Source organism: Cervus elaphus, chromosome 18 (assembly GCF_910594005.1).
Source record: "Cervus elaphus chromosome 18, mCerEla1.1, whole genome shotgun sequence".
Classification (NCBI taxonomy): domain Eukaryota; kingdom Metazoa; phylum Chordata; class Mammalia; order Artiodactyla; family Cervidae; genus Cervus; species Cervus elaphus.
In genome coordinates, this window is record NC_057832.1 from 42377862 (window position 1) to 42397442 (window position 19581).

At 37.4% G+C, this 19581-nt stretch overlaps 1 protein-coding gene across 6 annotated transcripts in view; it reads right to left on the reverse strand.

The window, feature by feature from the left end:
* Window positions 1-19581, reverse strand: part of DMTF1 (cyclin D binding myb like transcription factor 1) — a 44263-nt gene that overhangs the window by 1360 nt on the left and 23322 nt on the right. For all 6 annotated transcript variants that reach the window (XM_043872021.1, XM_043872026.1, XM_043872022.1 and 3 more), the window contains 10 exons: window positions 15008-15165; window positions 13863-13895; window positions 12955-13064; window positions 10498-10726; window positions 8655-8806; window positions 7154-7363; window positions 4222-4307; window positions 1708-1863; window positions 825-1199; window positions 119-266 (listed from right to left, as the gene is read on the reverse strand). In XM_043872021.1, coding sequence (XP_043727956.1) covers window positions 119-266; window positions 825-1199; window positions 1708-1863; window positions 4222-4307; window positions 7154-7363; window positions 8655-8806; window positions 10498-10726; window positions 12955-13064; window positions 13863-13895; window positions 15008-15165 — 1657 coding nt within the window. The remainder of the gene's footprint in view (window positions 1-118; window positions 267-824; window positions 1200-1707; window positions 1864-4221; window positions 4308-7153; window positions 7364-8654; window positions 8807-10497; window positions 10727-12954; window positions 13065-13862; window positions 13896-15007; window positions 15166-19581) is intronic.

Consider the following 19581-nt stretch of genomic DNA (forward strand, 5'->3'; position numbering starts at 1 on the left):
TCTAATCCACATCAAAGAATTTAGAATAAGTGTTCTTCTACCAAAGTGAAAATTTAACAAGACTCACTGCTTGATTTCCCCCTTAAGATTTATCAGGCATACGATGGCGTTACAGTACCTGTTAGTGTTGTCAAAGGCAAGACGGATTCAGTATCTATAACATCAGATGTCTGGATAAAGCCATGTGGTGAAGGAACAATAAGTATCGTTTCATCATCAATTGTTGTTTGATGAACTTGCTCTTCTATGGTAGGAGAGCCTAAATCCTAAGTAATAACAATTAAAAAAAAAAAGATTGTCTCATATTCCTGGTTTCCCTTAAGTCCCCAAACACATTTAGGCTTGAAAGGACTTTGAAATATTATCCTAAAGTTAGAATATAAAGAAACCAAAGTTAAGGTCTTAAAACAGACAAAAATAATAATAACCTCACACTCTGATGTTTTATATACTAGCAAAAAAAATAAAAGAGCCAGTTCAGTGACAGGTCCTGCTGTTTCACTGTGGGATGAGGTTCCTAAGCTGAACCACAAAGATTTGTTACAAACCACCCACAGGAAGATGGTTTCCACAAGCATTTCTCAATCTACTGGGGGTTGGCGAGGGAAAGGCTTCAGTGAGGAACTGTGGGAAGAGCACAGCCCTGCTGGATGAATGACACTTGTCAGGGAGAGGTTTGCACATTGAGTGTCTAAGAAAATAGGAAAAAAAATAAATAAAATAAAAGAAGGTAGGAAGGTTCTGAGGACATCTTTCCATAAACAATTTCTAGGCTTTTCCCAAACTGTAGGTTTGAGGCTTAAGGCTGTTTAAGTGCAACTTACCTCAGTAACATAAGCCCGGGCTAATGGTGAGGGTTCGTCCTCTTGTTTAAGGTGGGTGTCAGAGATTTCTTCTTCTGTTCTGACCATAATACTATTCATCAGTTCTGTGCTATTTTGGTCACTGAATTTGGATATATGAGCATCATTAAATGACGGCTCTACTGTAATCTTAGGCTGATGAATTTCATCTGGGAAAGTGTCTGCTTCTAGGGCATCTGGAGGCTCAGGAAAATCAGATGAGTGAATATCACTATCCACTGTCAGTTCTGCTTGGGATATGGAAGAGGCGATGTCCTCTGTGGCAACTGTCTGAATGATGACTCTTGGTGCGTGACACTGCACTGTGACGTCACTTGTGTTCAACAGATGTTCTGGCTATAGAATGTTAACGAAAACAATCAGTGGCAAGATGAAAAAGTACATACCAGCCTAAAGTTATAGACAACAAATGACATTTACACGTGGTACCCTGGTGTCCCCTCCATGCCTCTCACCTCTGGATCTGCAGTGTTCTTACCATGTTCCTCTAGAATTCCTGTTTCTTGACCTACTGGGGCCTCTGCGCTCCTAAGAGCCCCTTTCCCCTAATGTACGTCCATCTCATGTACAGGAATGAGGGAGGTACCCCAGTGAAGGTGTAAAACATGCTCCTGGGACAACAGTGGTAGAAGAATAGTTTAAATCCATGGATTACAGTAGTATTGGCTCTTAATATTATGTATCAACTAATTCTGGTCCCTAACAGGTCCTGAAGTCTTGGAGCTCAAAATTTATCTCCCCTCTCCCCCAAGGTATGAGTTCTATCTCTGGTGACATTTATCAGTTTAGCCAGTCTTTTCTACAGAAACTAGAAAAATCAAGGAATTTATGTAAGATGACATACAGATAAAGCATGGACAATGATCTGTTCAGGAGAAGCAGGAGCGGCAGCTGCCAGGGTGACTGTGGGACTCGCAGTCAGGGTGAGGGGAAGGCCTTGGCTTGAGCTTGTCTGAAGCAGGTAGGTGCCTGGAGTGCCAGTGGGCTGTAAATGGAAAGACTAAAGGAAAAAGAAAAATCTGGTCAACACAGGTGCATCACTGAGTAAGCAGACTTAGTGCTCACTACATCTAGCTTTACATCCAAAATGGGGACTTTACTGCTAGTCAAGTGCAAATGTACTTGGTACCAATCATGAAGGTGCAAATAATAAAAAGCATAATATTATGGACTATTTATGTGTTATAAGTCATTTCACAGCCTGCAGGTTTAACAGAGAGGCAAGGCCTTGGTCCTACTCTTCACGCCCTGTGTGTCTATGGTCTGGTTTCAGCTCAATCTCAGTCCAAGACACTGCCTCATAAACCACTGTTTCCAGCGCAGTAACCCAGCACACCCTCTTTATCCTTTCTCTGTAGCACATAAAACCTAGCAGTCTCCCAGTTAAAAAGCTTCACATCTTTGAAAAGGCACTATGGCAGTGTTTACTTGCTTGAATAGATTTTTTTTCATAGTATAATTTTAGAAAATTTTTATGTTAGGAGAAGAGGTACAGAAATAGCAATTAGCCTTCTTCTGAAAGAAAAAATTCCTAATTGAAAACTGCTTAACTGATAGTATGTTTAGATGTTTTATGGAAGTGTAACAAAACCACTGAAACAGCAACACACGTTTCACAACCATAAGCTTCTCCATGGTACTGTGAGTTTGGTTTACCCTAAAACTGAAGGAAGAGCATGTGCACGTAGAGCTGGAGGTGAAGGTCATATCTCCTGGTCTCTAGTCCGACATGGTCTTGTGGACTTCCTCCACAGCAGCTCTACTGGCTTCTGACTCACTGAATCTAGGTTTCTTAAACATGAAAGCAGGGATAACAACTGCTTCTCACAGAAAGGTTTGGTGAGGATTAGAAATGATTGTGATGGTGCCTGGCACACACTTGGGATTCAACTCACTTTTCCCTCTCCCTCTTCATAAAAGTGTAGCTGACTGTTTTTCTAAAGGTTGTATTTATTCATCACATATCATCAGGTGATATAGTAAATACTTTATATGCACATGTATATCATATGCATATTTTAATATACTTAAATACATTTAATGCTTATACATTTTTGGAGCTGAGGCACTATTATGCTTTATTAATAAATTAGGACAGAAGTCTCTAAATCTTTGATTGTGACCTCATAAGTTGAAACCGGAACACATACCTCAAATATATGTGTGTACATTATTTATTTGGCCAGGGGGAAAGTAGCAAAAAAAGGTAAAACAAATTTGTTTTGTACCTGTGACAAATGACTTTCTTTTACAACCCTATTTTGAAGACCACTGAATTAGGAACCCGAGGCTTAGGTTAAGTAAGCAGCCTAGCAGAAGCTCCAAAAGAGAATCTTTTGCTCTGTGGGCCATCATGAGATTTGGCTGTGTATAGGATATAAATAAACTCATGCACTAGTACTCCTTATATTTTTCACAGCAAATAAATCTTGACACAATTTAAATAAAATACATTTTTTCTTCATGAAAACTGAGCCAATAATTTTGGGTTTACCTATTTTAGAAATCAGGCAAAGAACTGGGGCTGTTTTTGAATTTTCATACCCCCCACCCCAAAGAAATTACATTTAAATTAGCAGACATATCCCATCTCTCCCGCAAAAACTCTTAGCATAGTTAACCTCTAATCTATGTTCTGTCTCTATAGGTTTGCCTAGTTTTGACGTATCAAATGTGAGTCCTGCACTATATATTTTGTGTCTCATTTCTTTCACTTTGCGTAATATTTTCAAGGTTCATCCTTGTGGTAGCATATTTTTTACTTACTTACATTTTATTTACCCATTTATCAGTGGATGGACATTTGGATTATTTCTACTTTTTAGTTATTATGAACATTCATGTATAAGTTTTTCATGGATATAATGTTTTCATTTCTCTTAGGTATACCCGGGATTAGAATTGGTGGGTCATATGGTAACAATATTTAACCTTTTAAGGAACTGCAAGATTCTTTGCCTAAGTGGCTACATCATTTATGACTAGGACTTTTAAACCCTGTATCCTCAATGGCTAGTGCAGTGTTACTCTGTTAAATAATTCATTCCAGAAACTTTTCCTCAACCAATATGAACTTTTTAAGTATATATTTATAATTCGATAAAAATATGTAGCATGTACCCTACATGTTAGCATTGTCATTTTCATCTATATAAGAAAAACATGTTATTGGTTTATATCAGATTGAAAAATTAATTATAAAAAGTAGAAGTCTGATTTATGTTGGCTTCCAAACTCATGGGCAGAGTTACACGTAATGACAGTCAGGTTACTTTTCCTATCTCACTTGCTCATGCAGCATCTCTAACAGTGACGCCAGCTGCTCTCGCGCACTAGGCTCTGTAAGGCGGCTACTCACTGGGAGGATCTCAAACGTCTGCAGTGCTCCGCTGTTTAGTGTTATTGTTTCCGAGTCAACAGCAGCAGCGGTGGAGTCTGCTGAAGCTGTGGCAAGAACAAGGACAATAAACAAAACACTTTCTAAATTTCAATTTCCTTAGTGTACTCAATAGGACGGCCATCTCATATTGAATAACTGGCCTGGAAACCCACAATCATTTAAATTTAACAGATAACAAATCTAATGGATCTGTCTGGCATGGCACAGATAAGGGTCAGCAAACCATGACCCACGGCCAAATCCAGCTCACTACCAGTTTTTTATAAATGGAAGTATTAATAGGAACACAGTCAAGCCTGCTTGGTTATGTATTTTCTGTAGTTGCTTTTGCACTACAAGGGCAGTTGAGTAGCTATGACAGAGACAAAATTTGCTAATCCTGGCATAGATCATAAAATTATAGTTAGTAAGAAAGAGGAATACGCTAAGGCTAACCTGCAAAGATACAGGAACTTGATAAAATGCTAAGTTTTCCTGTACCTTTTGGTAAGAAGGTACAGATGTCTGGAATATAGAGATGTCCGAGAACCCTAGGCTTTAGTTCTAGTGACATCACTTCTGGCTTTAGTTCTAGTGACATCACTTCTGGCAATGTAAATCCAGGCAAATAACTTACTTCAATCCAAACTAATGTTCAGAGACTTACTTGCCCTGTCTATCTCATACAGTAGTTGTGAGGATCAAAAACATTAAATACATGCAGTACTGTTTCAAATGACTGTACTGGGTGAATAAATAGTACTTTAGAGATCAGACAGGTATGTCAACTGAAGCTCAGGCTTCATTGTGTCTGCACAAGGTATACAGAACTACAGCAAACTAGCAGAAATGTGAGCTCTTTTGGTGCTGTCAGTCCCACCTGTAGGTACATCCATGTGGAAAATGATTTGAAATTGACTTCTAATGTATGATGTTTATTGTTGATTATATTCTGACTATAATACTTCTCAGTTTCAGAGAAATGCACTTAATTCCTGTTATTTCTCTTACTAGTTCATGGATTCTTAAGATCATACATAGAATAATTTGATTTCAGATAAATAACCTAAATCAAAGGTAAGCAAATTATGGCTGGGGACAAATGTGGCTCAAGGCTAAGAATGGTTTTTACATTTTTAGAGGATTGTGTAAAAACAAAAACAGAAAATTCCATAAGATCTATCTGGCCTTGGCCTGGAAAGCCTAACATACATTTACTGTTCTGGCCCTAAATAGTCTGCATCCCTGACCTCTAATAAAGAAACAAACAACCATGAGATTTTAGCTCAAATGCCAAGAATAATGGGCGTCTTGTAAAACTTACTGTACCCGTATTTCTTACTGGATGAAATAAAATTATTCTAATACTTAAAAAAGCATGCTGTGAATGAATATTAAGGCAGCATCTATAAAATGTTTGCTATTTTCTCAATAAGTATTACCAACCCAGTGGCCAAGGAAAATTATAACTTTCTCCATGCATAAATAATTTTTAGTCAACAGACTCTCTCATATTTATGGTGGATTAGTAATTTCAGTTGCTTTGCAATTCTCAAGACTATAAAACGAAACAAGCAGGGTTAAAGAAAATAAATTCTTCATGTTTGACTATACTGATAGAAAGCTAAAGCACATTTAATATTAATTTATTAATTAATATTAATAAGCACATTTAAATTAGAACTTGAATAAGACAAGCATAATTAATGGAATTCCCAGAAATACAGTGTTAATAATGCCAACTAAGTGGTCCAGAGATTCTCAAATGTGATCAATAGAGTACATATGAAAACCTGTAAGTTGCCTGTATCTGTCACACTGACTGGAAAGCACTGCTTGGCATTTTATGGCTGACGTCAGGGGACCCTACACACCCTGCAGTGTGTAGGAGGACATCCTGCCAACAAAGAACTGTCCCAATCAAAATGCCAATAATCCCTGGATTGAGAATAACACTCAGTGATTGAAAAACTCTTAGCAATGGCCTTTCTATAGGCAAATAACATTGTGTAGGGGGAAAAAGTGAGATAAAAATGAAAAAATAATATGGTTCTGAGATTTTTATCCTAATTCTTTCCTTTTCTGTCCTTCTATGATAGAAAGAAAGGTAGATCAACTTGGCTTAGATCTTAGAAAATGAATTTCTCTCCCTATAACTCACTGGGTTCTCATCTCATTAAGCACAAGAAGATGTCAGTCAGAGGCTAAGGAGAAGAGAAAGTTGACAGTCACTCAGTTGTGTCTGACTCTTTGTGACCCCATGGACTGTGGTCCGTCAGGCTCCTCGGTCCATGGAATTCTCCAGGCCAGAGTACTGGAGTGGGTAGCTGTTCCCTTCTCCAGGAGATCTTTGCAACCCAGGAATCAAACCCAGGTCTCCCAAATCGCAGGCAGATTGTTTACCAACTGAGCCACCAGGGAAGCCTCTCTGTTTATACCAGAGAGGTAAACAAAACAATCCCTGCAGGAAACTGGGTCTTTACTCCCTAAAGAAAATCTTTTTCAACCTCACCAAAATCCATTTCTTCTACATTTCACCTCAAATCCATTCCTCATTTGTATGTCTTCTGGTGAATTACTACAAATGATGTGCTATCCTAGAGACTCTATGTCCTTGCTTAGCTGACAGTATTTTAAGTAGTTTTCTATTAACCATTTATTCTTTATAACATCTAGAAAGTAAGATGATTTAAAATGGTTTATAATGGCTGGGTAGTAGGTTATCAGTCTTTCCTGTCACACATTCATCCTTTGCAAATATTTATCAAGCTAATAAACATAAAATGCCTTAGATCTCCTTTAATTTGTCAAGTTGGATAAATTTCTGTCAAAATTCTAGAAGACTGAAAGGTGTCAGGCACATTCACTAAATCACACAGGTCACATAGCAAGGAGTTCTGAGGTTACTTACAGACGTGGGTGATCTGGACGGGAATCTGCAGGGCTGTCATGGGGCTTGGAGAGATGGCAGCATTGTCTTCCAAGCGGGCAACTCTGATCTGAACATGCTGTACACTGGAATTGGAATTACTGTTTGGAACTCCAGGTCCTGATTTATTCTCCAAAAGCGTTGGGTTGTTTTTTTGATTTTCATGTAACTGTTTAAGACCTTTTATCAAGACTGAAGGGAGATGGGTAGACAAAAAGAACATTGATTCTCCGACAGACCACCATCTAAGCAGCAAGGGAAGTGGGGGGTAAGGAGGGAAAGTATTTGGAATAAATAGTTGTATATAGGATATGACATCTTAGCAAAATAATAATAAAAATATTTAAAAGCCATAACCTGTCTGGAAATTTTTGGAAACTTTATCTATATCAAAAATTTTTTTACAAAATTCACAACCGAATATTCTTGCCATCAAAAGCTACATTAATAGCTATTGTAAGGAACATGGGAACACAACATTTTCTCTGTCTTAGGGCTTCTTGATAAAATTCTTATTTAGGAAGAAAACTAACATTTTTATTCAGTAATGAATTGTGTACCCACCCCCTGCCCTGACTCAAATGGCACTTGACTGTTTTAGCCACTGCAGGAACAGTCAGTTGGCTGTCATCTAACTTACAACCCCAGAGTGGCAGCTGAGCTTTTCCCAACAGCAGTATGCAAATGACTTGAGCCAGCTCCTCTACTAACCGTGATAAATTACATCAGTCATCCCAGGTGATCTTGCACCTGGCTGGGTTCCTGTTACATTTAGTATTCCTTCATTCTCCTGGTTATACTACAATTTTTACAATGCAAAGTAAATTTGTAACTGGGTATTTAGGGGAAAAGAAATCACATTTTCATCAAGCCAAATTCCTCAGCATTTAATTTTCCTTTGCAAAAATGAAGCTGGAGCATTATATCAGTGAGAGTGAATCTGATTACCTAAATCAAAGACTGTACTACCTGGTTCAGTGCCTAAGTACAGAGCAGACAGTGAAGTGCAAAGTAAGCCATACTTCACTTTTAAGCAAACCTAAGATCTCTAGATTTACACAATAAATGAAATTAGAAACTTCCCCAGCATTTGTTCTACAAAATAAATCTCCACAGAATTTCTCTAAATAATGCAGTTAAGTAATTTGAAATTACTCAATTCATAAAAGTTGATTTAAATGTAATTTCTTACATCTTTGTATGCAATGAAAACACAAGTGAAATTTATCTCCTCTTCACAGTTTATGTGAGAAGAATGTGTGTAAATATGTGTAATTCTATCCTTGGTGGTTTGAGAATTACAAATCATATTAATTCTGCTCAAGGAAAGTTTGTTACCCAAAGAAACAGGACAGAGGTTGAAGTAAAAATCTACCATGATTCATCTCTCTTTAGCTGAGGCAAAGAACTTATAACAGCTAATTCCTTGAGTACTAAATACTGTAAGATAAGGTAAGGACTTAAGGAGCAAATAATACATTACCAGGGAACGAAACATCCTTATGGTTTGCGATTTGCCTTTTGATGGTCCACCATTTACTTCGAAGCCACTGTGGTGAACGGACACTGCTCCATCCCTCCGCTAACAGATCCCAGTTTATATCATTTTCATCAGCTACATCAAGTTCTGCTATCCTATAGGTTACAAAATAAGCATCTGTGAGATGTTTGTTTCTCCGCAAGAATCGTCCTCTGACTACAGGTGATGGCACCGGCAATAAAGGGAATGGCAGGGTATGTCACTGAGAAGCTAGGTACATGGGAAAGGATGGACTGTGGGAGTACAGGCCTGCTTCCTGAGCTAAGAGCTAAGATGCACCACAGTGATAGCCTTTCGTTAATGGTACTACCAATATGCTGAACCATAAAAATGGTCAGAACCAGAACTGTGAAGGAAAGGGAAGAGCTAAAAGTTAGAACAGAATAAGAACAGGTTTAGTTGTATAGTGTTCTATAATGTTTTGTAGTGTGTTATATAATGGTATTTCCTAGATCTGAGCTCTTCCACTTGTAAAATAAAATTACGTAGCAAAGAATGGGGCTTCCCTCGTAGCTCAACTGGTAAAGAATCTGCCTGCAATGCAGGAGAACCCGGGTCAATTCCTGGGTTGGGAAGATCTGCTGGAGAAGGGATAGGCTACACACTCCAGGTGGCTTGGGTTTCCCTGATGTCTCAGGCTGGAGTAAAGAATCAGCCTGCAATGTGGGAGACCTGTGTTTGATCCTTGGATTGGGAAGATCCCCTGGAGAAGGGAATGGCTACCCACTCCAGTATTCTGGCCTGGAAAATTCCATGGACTCTATAGTCCATGGGGTTGCAAAGAATTGGACGCGACTGAGTGGCTTTCACTTTCAGAAAAGAACTATTTATAAAGATGACTAGCTGGGGAAAAGCTATATTAAAAATAAAACTCAAAAGAAGGGATTTTCCTGGTGGTCCAGTGGCTAAAACTCCATGCTCCCAATGCAGGGGGCCCAAGTTCAATCCCTGGTCAGGGAACTAGATCCCACATGCTGCAAATAAATTATCTTGCATGCTGCATCAAAGATGCCACTTGTCACAAATAAGACCTGGCACACCCAAATAAGTAAAATATATTAAAAAAAATAAAAATAAAACTCAAAAGAAAATGATAAAAAGATAAAACAATGCTTGAGCAGAAACCCCAAACCCCACAATTAACACAAAATAATACAGCTAAATTTGGGGTTTTAATGGTCTATATGTTTTCTAGTAAACTGTCAGGATTTTGATTTTCAGTAGGGAGTAGCCACAAAAGTTCCTGCTGGTATTTTTGGCCACTGAATCACAGACCAACTAATTTAACAATAAGCTTAGGATTATTATCTAAAAGCTATCTTTGGATATGTATGAAATGGAAGTGTCTTAATCTGGCCCAGTTTGAAGGCGGGAGAGAACTAATGTGGGTTATCTTATTCGCACAGTAGCCAAGGGTTGAGGGCATGGAGACTGCCAGCCCCCTTACCCTCAGCACGGTCCCCCTCGGCCGGGCCTGAGGCACAGCGGGGCAGTGGGAAGCCGCACGGCCGCGGCCCGTGCCACGCCTGCTCCGCGGACAGAGAGGGACTGCAGTCGCCACGCCTTCAACCTGGTACTGTGCACGAGCACTAAATCCACTAAAAGAGGAGCAAACACAAAACAAAAAAGAGCTCAATATGAAACAGTTAGGATTTTAAACAGTGGCTCTCTATGGAAAAGATGCTTTTCCGACATTAGGCATCTATGGAAATCAAAAGAGGAAAGTCAATCTAGACAGCCACAGCAGTTCTGCAGCTTTTGTCATGAGAAGATTTAGGACACACACCTGAGGATGAGATTGATTTCATCTTCCTTGGTCCACTCGGTACCTCCGCTCTGCTTCCAGTTCAGGTAATTGAGCCACTTAGAACGACACTGCTTTTCTGAGCGAGTACCCACTCGTTCTGCCACAGCTGCCCAAGACACACCCTGAGTGACTATGTCACCTGGCTCGGTGCTTGTCAATTCATGCACCACCTCTGCAAGTCTCTTTTCCTCTTCTTCTGTCCACTTCCCTGAAAGAAGGAGAGCATCCAGACGACTACTGCTACCTTTTTCTTATTTTGCAAATCAGATTCAGCACTGTATTTCAAAGGACTGATCGGAAGTATGCAGTAGTTGTCAGAATTTTTTCTGAATGACATACGGAAAACCTGTATGTAACTACTAAGACAGTTACTAGCCCAGTAAGGTCCTTACTGGGCTTCCAGGTGGCTCAGTGGTAAAGAGTCTGCCTGCAACACAGGAGATGCGGGGTTGATCCCTGGGTCGGAAAGATCTCCTAGAGTAGAAAATGGCAACCCACTCCAGTATTCTTGGCTGGGAAATCCCAGGGACAGAGGAGGCTGGCAGGCTACAGTTCATGGGGTCACAAAGAGCTGGACACAACTTGGTGACTAAACAACAAAGGTTCTTAGTACTACAAATGAAAACATAGAATCCTAATAGAAAGCACCAACTGACTCTTTAAGGAAAGAAAAACTATCTAAAACATAGCTAGAAAGAATTATATTCTCTCAAGTTATACTGAGTCCTAACTGGGAAGTGTTCCATTGATGGCTTGATGGACACAGAAACTCATACTTTTTTCTTAGTCCCACCAAAGATTCCCAGCTGTGCAGAAGTGTAGTAGTAAGCTCAACAGAGACCTTTACTGACAGGAATGAATGAAGATGGACAAGTAGAACAATACCTATGGCTTCCCACCCATTTCAATAAAAACAAAAACTTGGTTTATACCATTTCCTGTCCCAACTCCAGGCTGCTGTGATAAAATACCAGTCTGAGACTGGTATTCACACATATTTCTATTTCAGTTTTTTTTGAACCCATAAACCTAACTGTATCACATGTTCCCTTTGGTCTTTTTCTTTAAAAAAGCTTAAGCAGAAAAACAGGGGGAAAAAAAAAAAGAGAGAACCATTTTAAAATGTCTTCCACTCTAAAGTTTCTATTTTCTTAGCAGTAGCTGCAAATTTCAAAAAGGCCATGTGCTTGCCTTTCCGGGATTCATTCATTCATCTGCTAAGCACAGCTCTGGATACCAGAGATTCAAGACAAAGTTCCTGCTCTCCTATTTTAGCATGGCAAAAAAGGAAGGGGAAACTCAGACTGTCGTCTCATGGTGTGGTCAAAAGACAAAACTCCTGATCCAAAACAATAAATAGCAACAAGGAAAGGTAACAGCAGAGCATTTCTTCAGGCTGGCAATCAGGGAATGCCATAATGTTTTTCCATTATGCTCACAGAAGGGCTTCTATACTCAATGTCTTACATTAACTTCCGGGGTCCCACTGTAAACCTAAAGCTCCCATTTCTGCTTCATTTACTACACAATAAGAGTTGGTGAAATTTATGTTTTCACTGCCTTAGAGGTAATACCGCTGGTGGACTGGTTAAGCAGGAAACATTCCTGATTCCACTTTAGGGGGTGAGATCAAAAATATATTCCCTGGAAGCTCAAGCCTAGCTTGAGAACAAACGGAACTTATTTCTAATTGAAAGACTGAGCACAGGTTGTGGATCCTTCAGGTAATTTGAGGGCTAAAAAGCGAACTATGAGATCATTTATTTTACCTTCATTATTTTACAGAGGAAACAGGTTGTAAGTGAGAGTTGGTGGTGGAGCCTAAATACTGCTGTTGGTCACAAAGGTTAGGTTGAACAGTATCATCAATCAGTAATTTGTATACATGAACTGGGTATCTGTGGTCTGGCCTGGGAACTGAAACACCAACCACAATTTTTTTCTATGGAAAAAGTTCTTCAAGTTTGAAATAGGCAAAGTATGTACAGCCTTTGGAACACAGCTTCTTCCTGAGTTGGGACATGCCTGAACTAAAGATTTTCATAAATATGAGTTGATAAGCTGTTGCCAACATCAGTTCAATAGTCAGATGGACTTAAATTAAAATTACTTCCTGCACATATGCCTTAAAAGTACCTGTATAGGACAAAAATACTTTCCCACCTGGAGCAGTTTTGAATTGCTATTAAAACAGAAACCTGCTAGACCTAAATAAAACCTTTGAAGCTGAGGCGATATGTCCCTATGAAAATATCACCTTACTACACAAAGCTCAAAAATAAAGGATTAGTTGGGTCTAGTTGAAAAGAAAGGGCACTAGAAGAAAAAATGTAAACTTCAATGAGTAGTAAAGCTCTTTCCACAACAGAAAAGAAGGAAGCATGTGAAGGGGCAGGAGGGCTGAATGGCGACAAAGAACAGGGGCGCGCACAGTACCTGTGTTGCAAGTGTCCTTCATCAGTCGGCACCGATCTTTGACGGAAGAGGCACTCCTTCCTAGCGCCGCCCCTATTGTTGCCCAGTCATTGCCATGCTTTATCCGGAGCCTAAAACAAGAGTCTGCCAATCAGCATTTGGTTCAACTGTTTCTCCCTTTTAATTTCATCATTTATTCTTCATTCTTCTTCTTCCCATTTGACTGGTTTGGAAGTGGTGGGCAGCAATACTTTGAGAGCCAAAGTTTGAAAGTGTGGCCTTTTTTTGGGGTCCACAGTTGTCTGTGGGTGAAAAAAAACAGGCAGCAATTGCCTTTTTCCTGGGTCAGAGAAGAAATAAGTAACTTGGATATGTGTTCAAAAGACCAAATTTCCCCTCAGGTTACTGACACAATCTCCCAGGCAATCCCCAGATTTTTCCCTTTTGAGTACTCCTAACAAGCTCTTCTCAGACACCTGAAAAATTTTGCAAGTTCTTATTATCATAAACTGGATCAGGCTTTTTTTTTTCCTTTCATGATCAACACAATCCGTTAACCCATACTTCATGGTCCCCAAATTATGTTTCCTACAAAATAGGACTGTATAGTCGGTGAAACATCTGCCAACTCTAAATCATTCTAAACTAAGCCATTAGCACAACCTTGGTGTTGATCCTGGTATGTAAGTCCCCCAAATTTAGTCTTTAGGTTACCAAGAATGGCCATCTAATCTCTTTTGTAACCCCTATTAGTTGTCTAAGGACAATAAAAGAAGACTGAATTTATGGACATGGCTACTCTGTGCAAGTATAGATTTGATAAGGTCTTTATATGGTCAACTTTGCTTAACAGCAGGATTAAGTTATACCAGCCTACCAATAATCTCTTGACATTTTCAAAGTAAAATGGGAAAAAAAGTCAAACTTACTCCTTGAGCTTTTCAATTTCTTCAGGTGTATATCTAGAAATTTAAAGAAATTTTTAAAAGATCAATTAAACAAAGAATGCTAAAAGCCTTAATAAAAATCAGAATTTCACTTAGGGAGCCAAATGTTAATCACTTGGCATATTCACAATATTTTTAAAGTAACCAATTTCTAAGTAGATTAATAAAAATTAATGTTTTTTTTTTCTTAAAAAATATTTTAAGCTATTAATAAAAGTTAGCACTGTAACAATTTTCTCTAGGAAAATTCAACATTTAAAACGTATTTTCTCCTATGCTGCCTAACACTTGTGTTATTTCAAGTTAGATTCAGGTACTCTAATACCATGGCTATTCTGAAAGATGATGACACGGTAAACTGGAGCTAAAAAGAAAATCTATGGTCAACTCTTACAAATCACTGAAAAAATTCAAGTTCTCTTTCTCTACCTACACATGGACAACTGATGTATTCTTGCTCCAAAGTCAAGACTTTTTTTAGTAGCAAGTACTCAACATAACCAATGCAATGTTCTTTTTAAAAGCAGTATCTAATATGCCACACTACTACCATCTACAAGTCCCAAAGAGAAATTTAAAATATGTCAATAACACCATTATTATCATTGCATTGAAGGTATGAAGGCTTCCTTTGGATATTATCTATGACAGAAATCCATGCATTATATCCAGAAATTTAGTTATTTTCTGTTCTGCTTTTATTAAAAAAAAAAAAAGTCACTGACTGCCCTAGGAAATGTTACACTATAAAAATGAATAGGAAAAACATTATCAATGAATTTAAGAGTTTTTTTACATCTCCTAAATCTTTAACTACTTTTATACTTTCTTTAACACTACTTTCCGCAAAAGCAGATTTTGACGTCTTAATGTTAACTGAACTAAGTCTTAAATTAAACCTATATAAGGTATTTCAGATTCTAATTTCTAAAAGAGGCCTTATTGTAATGAGGTTTCACCATATTTACAACATGTACCTGGGGAATAAAAATACTAACACTGCTCAATAGTAATCTGCAACTGTCTCTAATTAGGCTTTGATCATAATTTTAGTTAAAAAATGATAGTTCCTTAAATATTTCCCATCTAAGTTACATGAAAACATGCAGTATTACAAGTTTTCATACTTTCCCACATGGTTTCTGTCATCGTACATGCGAAGCACTCTTCTATAAACTGCAAACAAAGGCCGGTTCAGACCCCATGCTATAGTCCTGTAGAAATCTTTTCTTTCGTCTTTTGACATCTCAAAGATGATTTCTGTAGCATCTTTTATTCCGCGTGCCTAAATGGGTACATTTCTTTGATTTAGGGATTTCTGATAAAATACATATGGATATACTATGCTTTTTAAAAGATTTTTTAATGTTAAAAGCAATGGCATTTAGAAAAATAATGTATTGCTAATTAAGTCAAATAAGAAATGATACTTAAATATTCCAAAAATAAGTTGTATATAATTCAATGAAGTCCTGCAAATCACTTTTAAAATTATAAAAAATTATATCTAAATAAAGTAGAAAAGGAAGGAGTCTTAAGAACAAAATTAATCAAAAATAGAAAAGATAAGCAATGCTAAAAACTGCTTCTTTGAAAAGTTCCACAAGACTAAAAATAAAAGACAAAAAGACAAACTTACAACAAACCTTAAAAAAAGAGCCTAGAGCCTAGAGATTATATAGTTGAACCTCATGAAAATTTTATGGCAATAAATCTGAAAACTTACATATAATTTACAAATTCCTAGAAAAATTCAACTTACCAACTGACTCAGGAAGAGAAAAAAAATCTAACAATAAGCACAGACCATGAAGAAAATTTAACCAGTTATTAATCATTTTCCCACGATGGAAACAGTAGGCCAAGATGACTTCACAAGTAAATCCTACCGAACAATTAGGAGAAACATAATTCTGATTTTAAACTATCCTAAATATAAAAAGGGGGATAACTTCCCACTCATTAGACTAGCATCATCTTAAAAGCAAAACCAGACAAGGAGAGTTTTAGAAAAGATTTTTCAGGCCAAGTTCAGTCATCAAAATAGATCACCCAACTCCTCAAAATCTTTTAGCACACTGAACCCAGTAATATATAAAAAGTTAATACTCAATGCAAAAAGTAAGCTTACTCTAGGAATGAGTTTGTATTAGTTTCACAAAAATTAGTAATTAATTACACAAGTAGACTTACAGGGAAAAAAATAAAATCTCAACATTTATGGAAAGAGCAATCATAAAATCCAACATTCAAAAAGCATAAAGACTGTAATAATCATAAATGGGGTATAACCTTTAAATATTGTAAATTGCTATGTATACCTGAAACATATAATACTGTACACCAACTACACCCCACTTTTACAAAAGCATAAAGATTAGAAGAATTACTTACAGATGTTATACATGTAGAAACCCACAAATCTATGAAAAAATTATTTAAGAGTACTTGCAAGAATGTTGGTTACAAAGTTAACAAAGTCATTTGTATTTCTAGACAAAGCTGATAAAAATCTTTAAAACTATTCACTAGTAATAGCATCAAAATTAGGACTAAATCTTAGGTAAATTATGCAATTCCTTCATGAAGGAAACATAAAACTATCAAGTGAAATTAAAGAGGAACTAACTAAAACAGAGAGCTATACAATGCTCTTCAGTAGGAAGTCAGAATATTAAAAAGATGCTACTTCCTTTCAAACTGATGCAGATTCAATGTCATGTCTGACTCTTTGTGAACCCATGGACTGAATTCTCCAGGCCAGAATACTGGAGTGCGTAGTAGCCTTTCCCTTCTAAAGCGGATCTTCCCAACTCAGGGATCGAACCCAGGTCACCTGCATTGCAAGCGGATTCTTTACCAGCTGAATAGCCTATCCCTTCTCCAGTGGATCTTCCGGACCCAGAAATCGAACTGGGACTTCCTGCATTGCAGGCTGATTCTTTACCAACTGAGCTATCAGGGAAGCCCAACTAATAGAGAGCTATAAAATGTTCTTCAATAGGAAGTCAGAATATTAAAAAGATGTCAATTCCTTTCAAACTGATTCAGATTCAATGTAATCCCAATAAAAATTCCAAGTTTTTCATTCTTTGCAAGCTGAATCTAAATTTATAACGGGAGAGCAAATGTCCAAGAACAGCCAAGACACTGATGAAGGGACCTGCCTCATCAGATAGACACTGAGGCTTCTGAGATAGTGCTGTACTGGTGTAGGTATCAAACAGAACCTAGGAACAAATCAGAAAAGCTAGAAACACATCTTTTTAAGTTTGAGTTAAGACAGAATGGGTATTGTAGACTGCGAAAGGACAGACATTCCCTAATAATGCTGGAACAAGCGTTATCAATACAAAAAGAAAGCAAAAACAACCACAACCCAGTAACACTGAAATGATATCTCATAACCACAGTAAAAAAAATGTGAAAGGCCAAACTATAATATATGAGAATATCTTTATGCCCCTGAAACAGAGGAGGATTTCTTAAACACACAGAAACACAACAGTAAAAAGATAATAGATAATTTTGACACTGATATGAAGAATTTGTTTTCATCAAATGATACTAGAGAGAATGAAAAGACAAGCCACTAACTTGGGACAAGATATCTGATCTGTAACATAACTGAAAAAACATTAGTATCCAGCATAAAATAAGAACATCAAGAAAATTATAATGAACAGCCCCATAGAAAAAAACTGATAAAAGACACAAACAAGAATTTCAAAGAGGAAACACAAATGGCCAACAAGCATATAACAACACATAATCAGATAAACACAAATTAAACCCATAATAAATACCTTTTACACCCACCAGAATTAAACAAATTAACAGCAAAAAACTAAAAAGAACCCAAATGACCATTAACTGTGGAATGGATAACTTATATATTCACATGATGAAACACAGGTTTCAATAAAAAAAAAAAAACAAAACCCCAACAGGGGATGAATCTCAAAATCACAATATTGAACAAAAGAAGCCAGTTACAGAATACCCAGAGAATAAACCTACTTATGTAAATTTTAAAACAGGTAAAATTCCACTGACGCATTATATACACTCTTTTGACTGTATTAAACTTTACAGTAAAAAGTTTCTAAATTTTAGAATCCTTTTCAAAATTCTTTTATGCAATTTCAAGTCTGGAAACAATTAAACCTAAATATTTACAAGTACCTAGATCTAAGGCACTGTGTTGCAGGATGATAGTACAGTGAGATGAAAAGCCTTTTCTTTTTCTCGGTTCCTTGCGACAGTATCTTATATTTTTACCCAAAATATGGAATATATGACATGTAATTATTTGCTTTAAAAACAGCTCCATAATGTTCTTGCAAGAGTACCACATAATAAAAAATCATAGTCAAAAATAAAAATCAAACAAATTATCTCTTCCCAAGATCAGTGTATCTTTTTTGGACATTTCTTACTTCTGACAATTCCATCATCATTCTAACCATCCTCAATAAAAAAAAAAACTCTTAAATTATTCCATTTCCTCACTTTCCTTCTTAGCCAGTATTTAGTCACCAGGATTCCTCAGAAGACTACTTGCTTATCTGTCTTTTCTCTGCTAATTCTATTTCAACTGCTGCTGCTAAGTCGCTTCAGTCGTGTCTGACTCTCTGCAACCCCACAGACAGCAGTCCACTAGGCTTCTCTGTCCTTGGGATTCTCCAGGCAAGAATACTGGAGGGGGTTGCCATTTCCTTCTCCAACTATTTCAACTACTATAATTTAAAGTTCTTACTACTCACAACCTGGTCAAATGAAATGGTCATCTAAAAGGTCTTAATCATAAAGCTGCCCTTTAACCATCAAGTTGGAAGAGTCCTTGGAAATCATCTACTCTAATTTCTTACATAAGAAATCAGCTTCTTAATTTCCCGAATTCAGTGTTTTTTCTCTTTTTTTTACCAACTGGTTACTAAACCTGTAGCATTTCCCCAATTTTAACTAAAGTATGTGTGATTAGTGGACAACTTTTAATACACTTTTGGATATATTTCAATAGTCACTGAATTTCTGTTTCTCTTAAAACAATTAGCTTGGTGGGAAGGATCTTCCTTCCCTAATAAAGAAGTAAAGTTTTTCTTTTTATAAAGTGTAGTTTGGGAGGAGTGTAGCTTAAAATTAAGCTTAAGAATGTAGACATACTAGGCAGCAATGTATTGAAAATAGTGAAAAATTATACGTAAACTATCAAACAATAGGAGAATTAAACTTCAAAGCTCAAGTTCTAGCAGCCAATTATCTTGGTTCAAGTTAAAGGGGTTATGTTAATATACTCTGGGTTTGAACTCTGAATCCTCAACACACATCATTAATGTGCTCATAATGCTCATAATGTTCCCTCCAGCCCTCAGTTCAGTTCAGTCATTCAGTTGTGTCTGACTCTTTGTGACCCCATGGACTGTGCACGCCAGGCCTCCCTGTCCATCACCAACTCCGGGAGTTTGCTCAAACTCATGTCCATCGGATCGATGATGCCATCCAACCATCTCATTTTCTGTCATCCCCTTCTCCTCCTGCCTTCAATCTTTCCCACCATCAGGGTCTTTTCCAATGATTCAGCTCTTCGCATCAGGTGGCCCAAGTATTGGAGCTTCAGCTTCAACATCAGTCCTTCCAATGAATACTCAGGACTGATTTCCTTTAGGATTGACTGGTTTGATCTCCTTGCAGTCCAAGG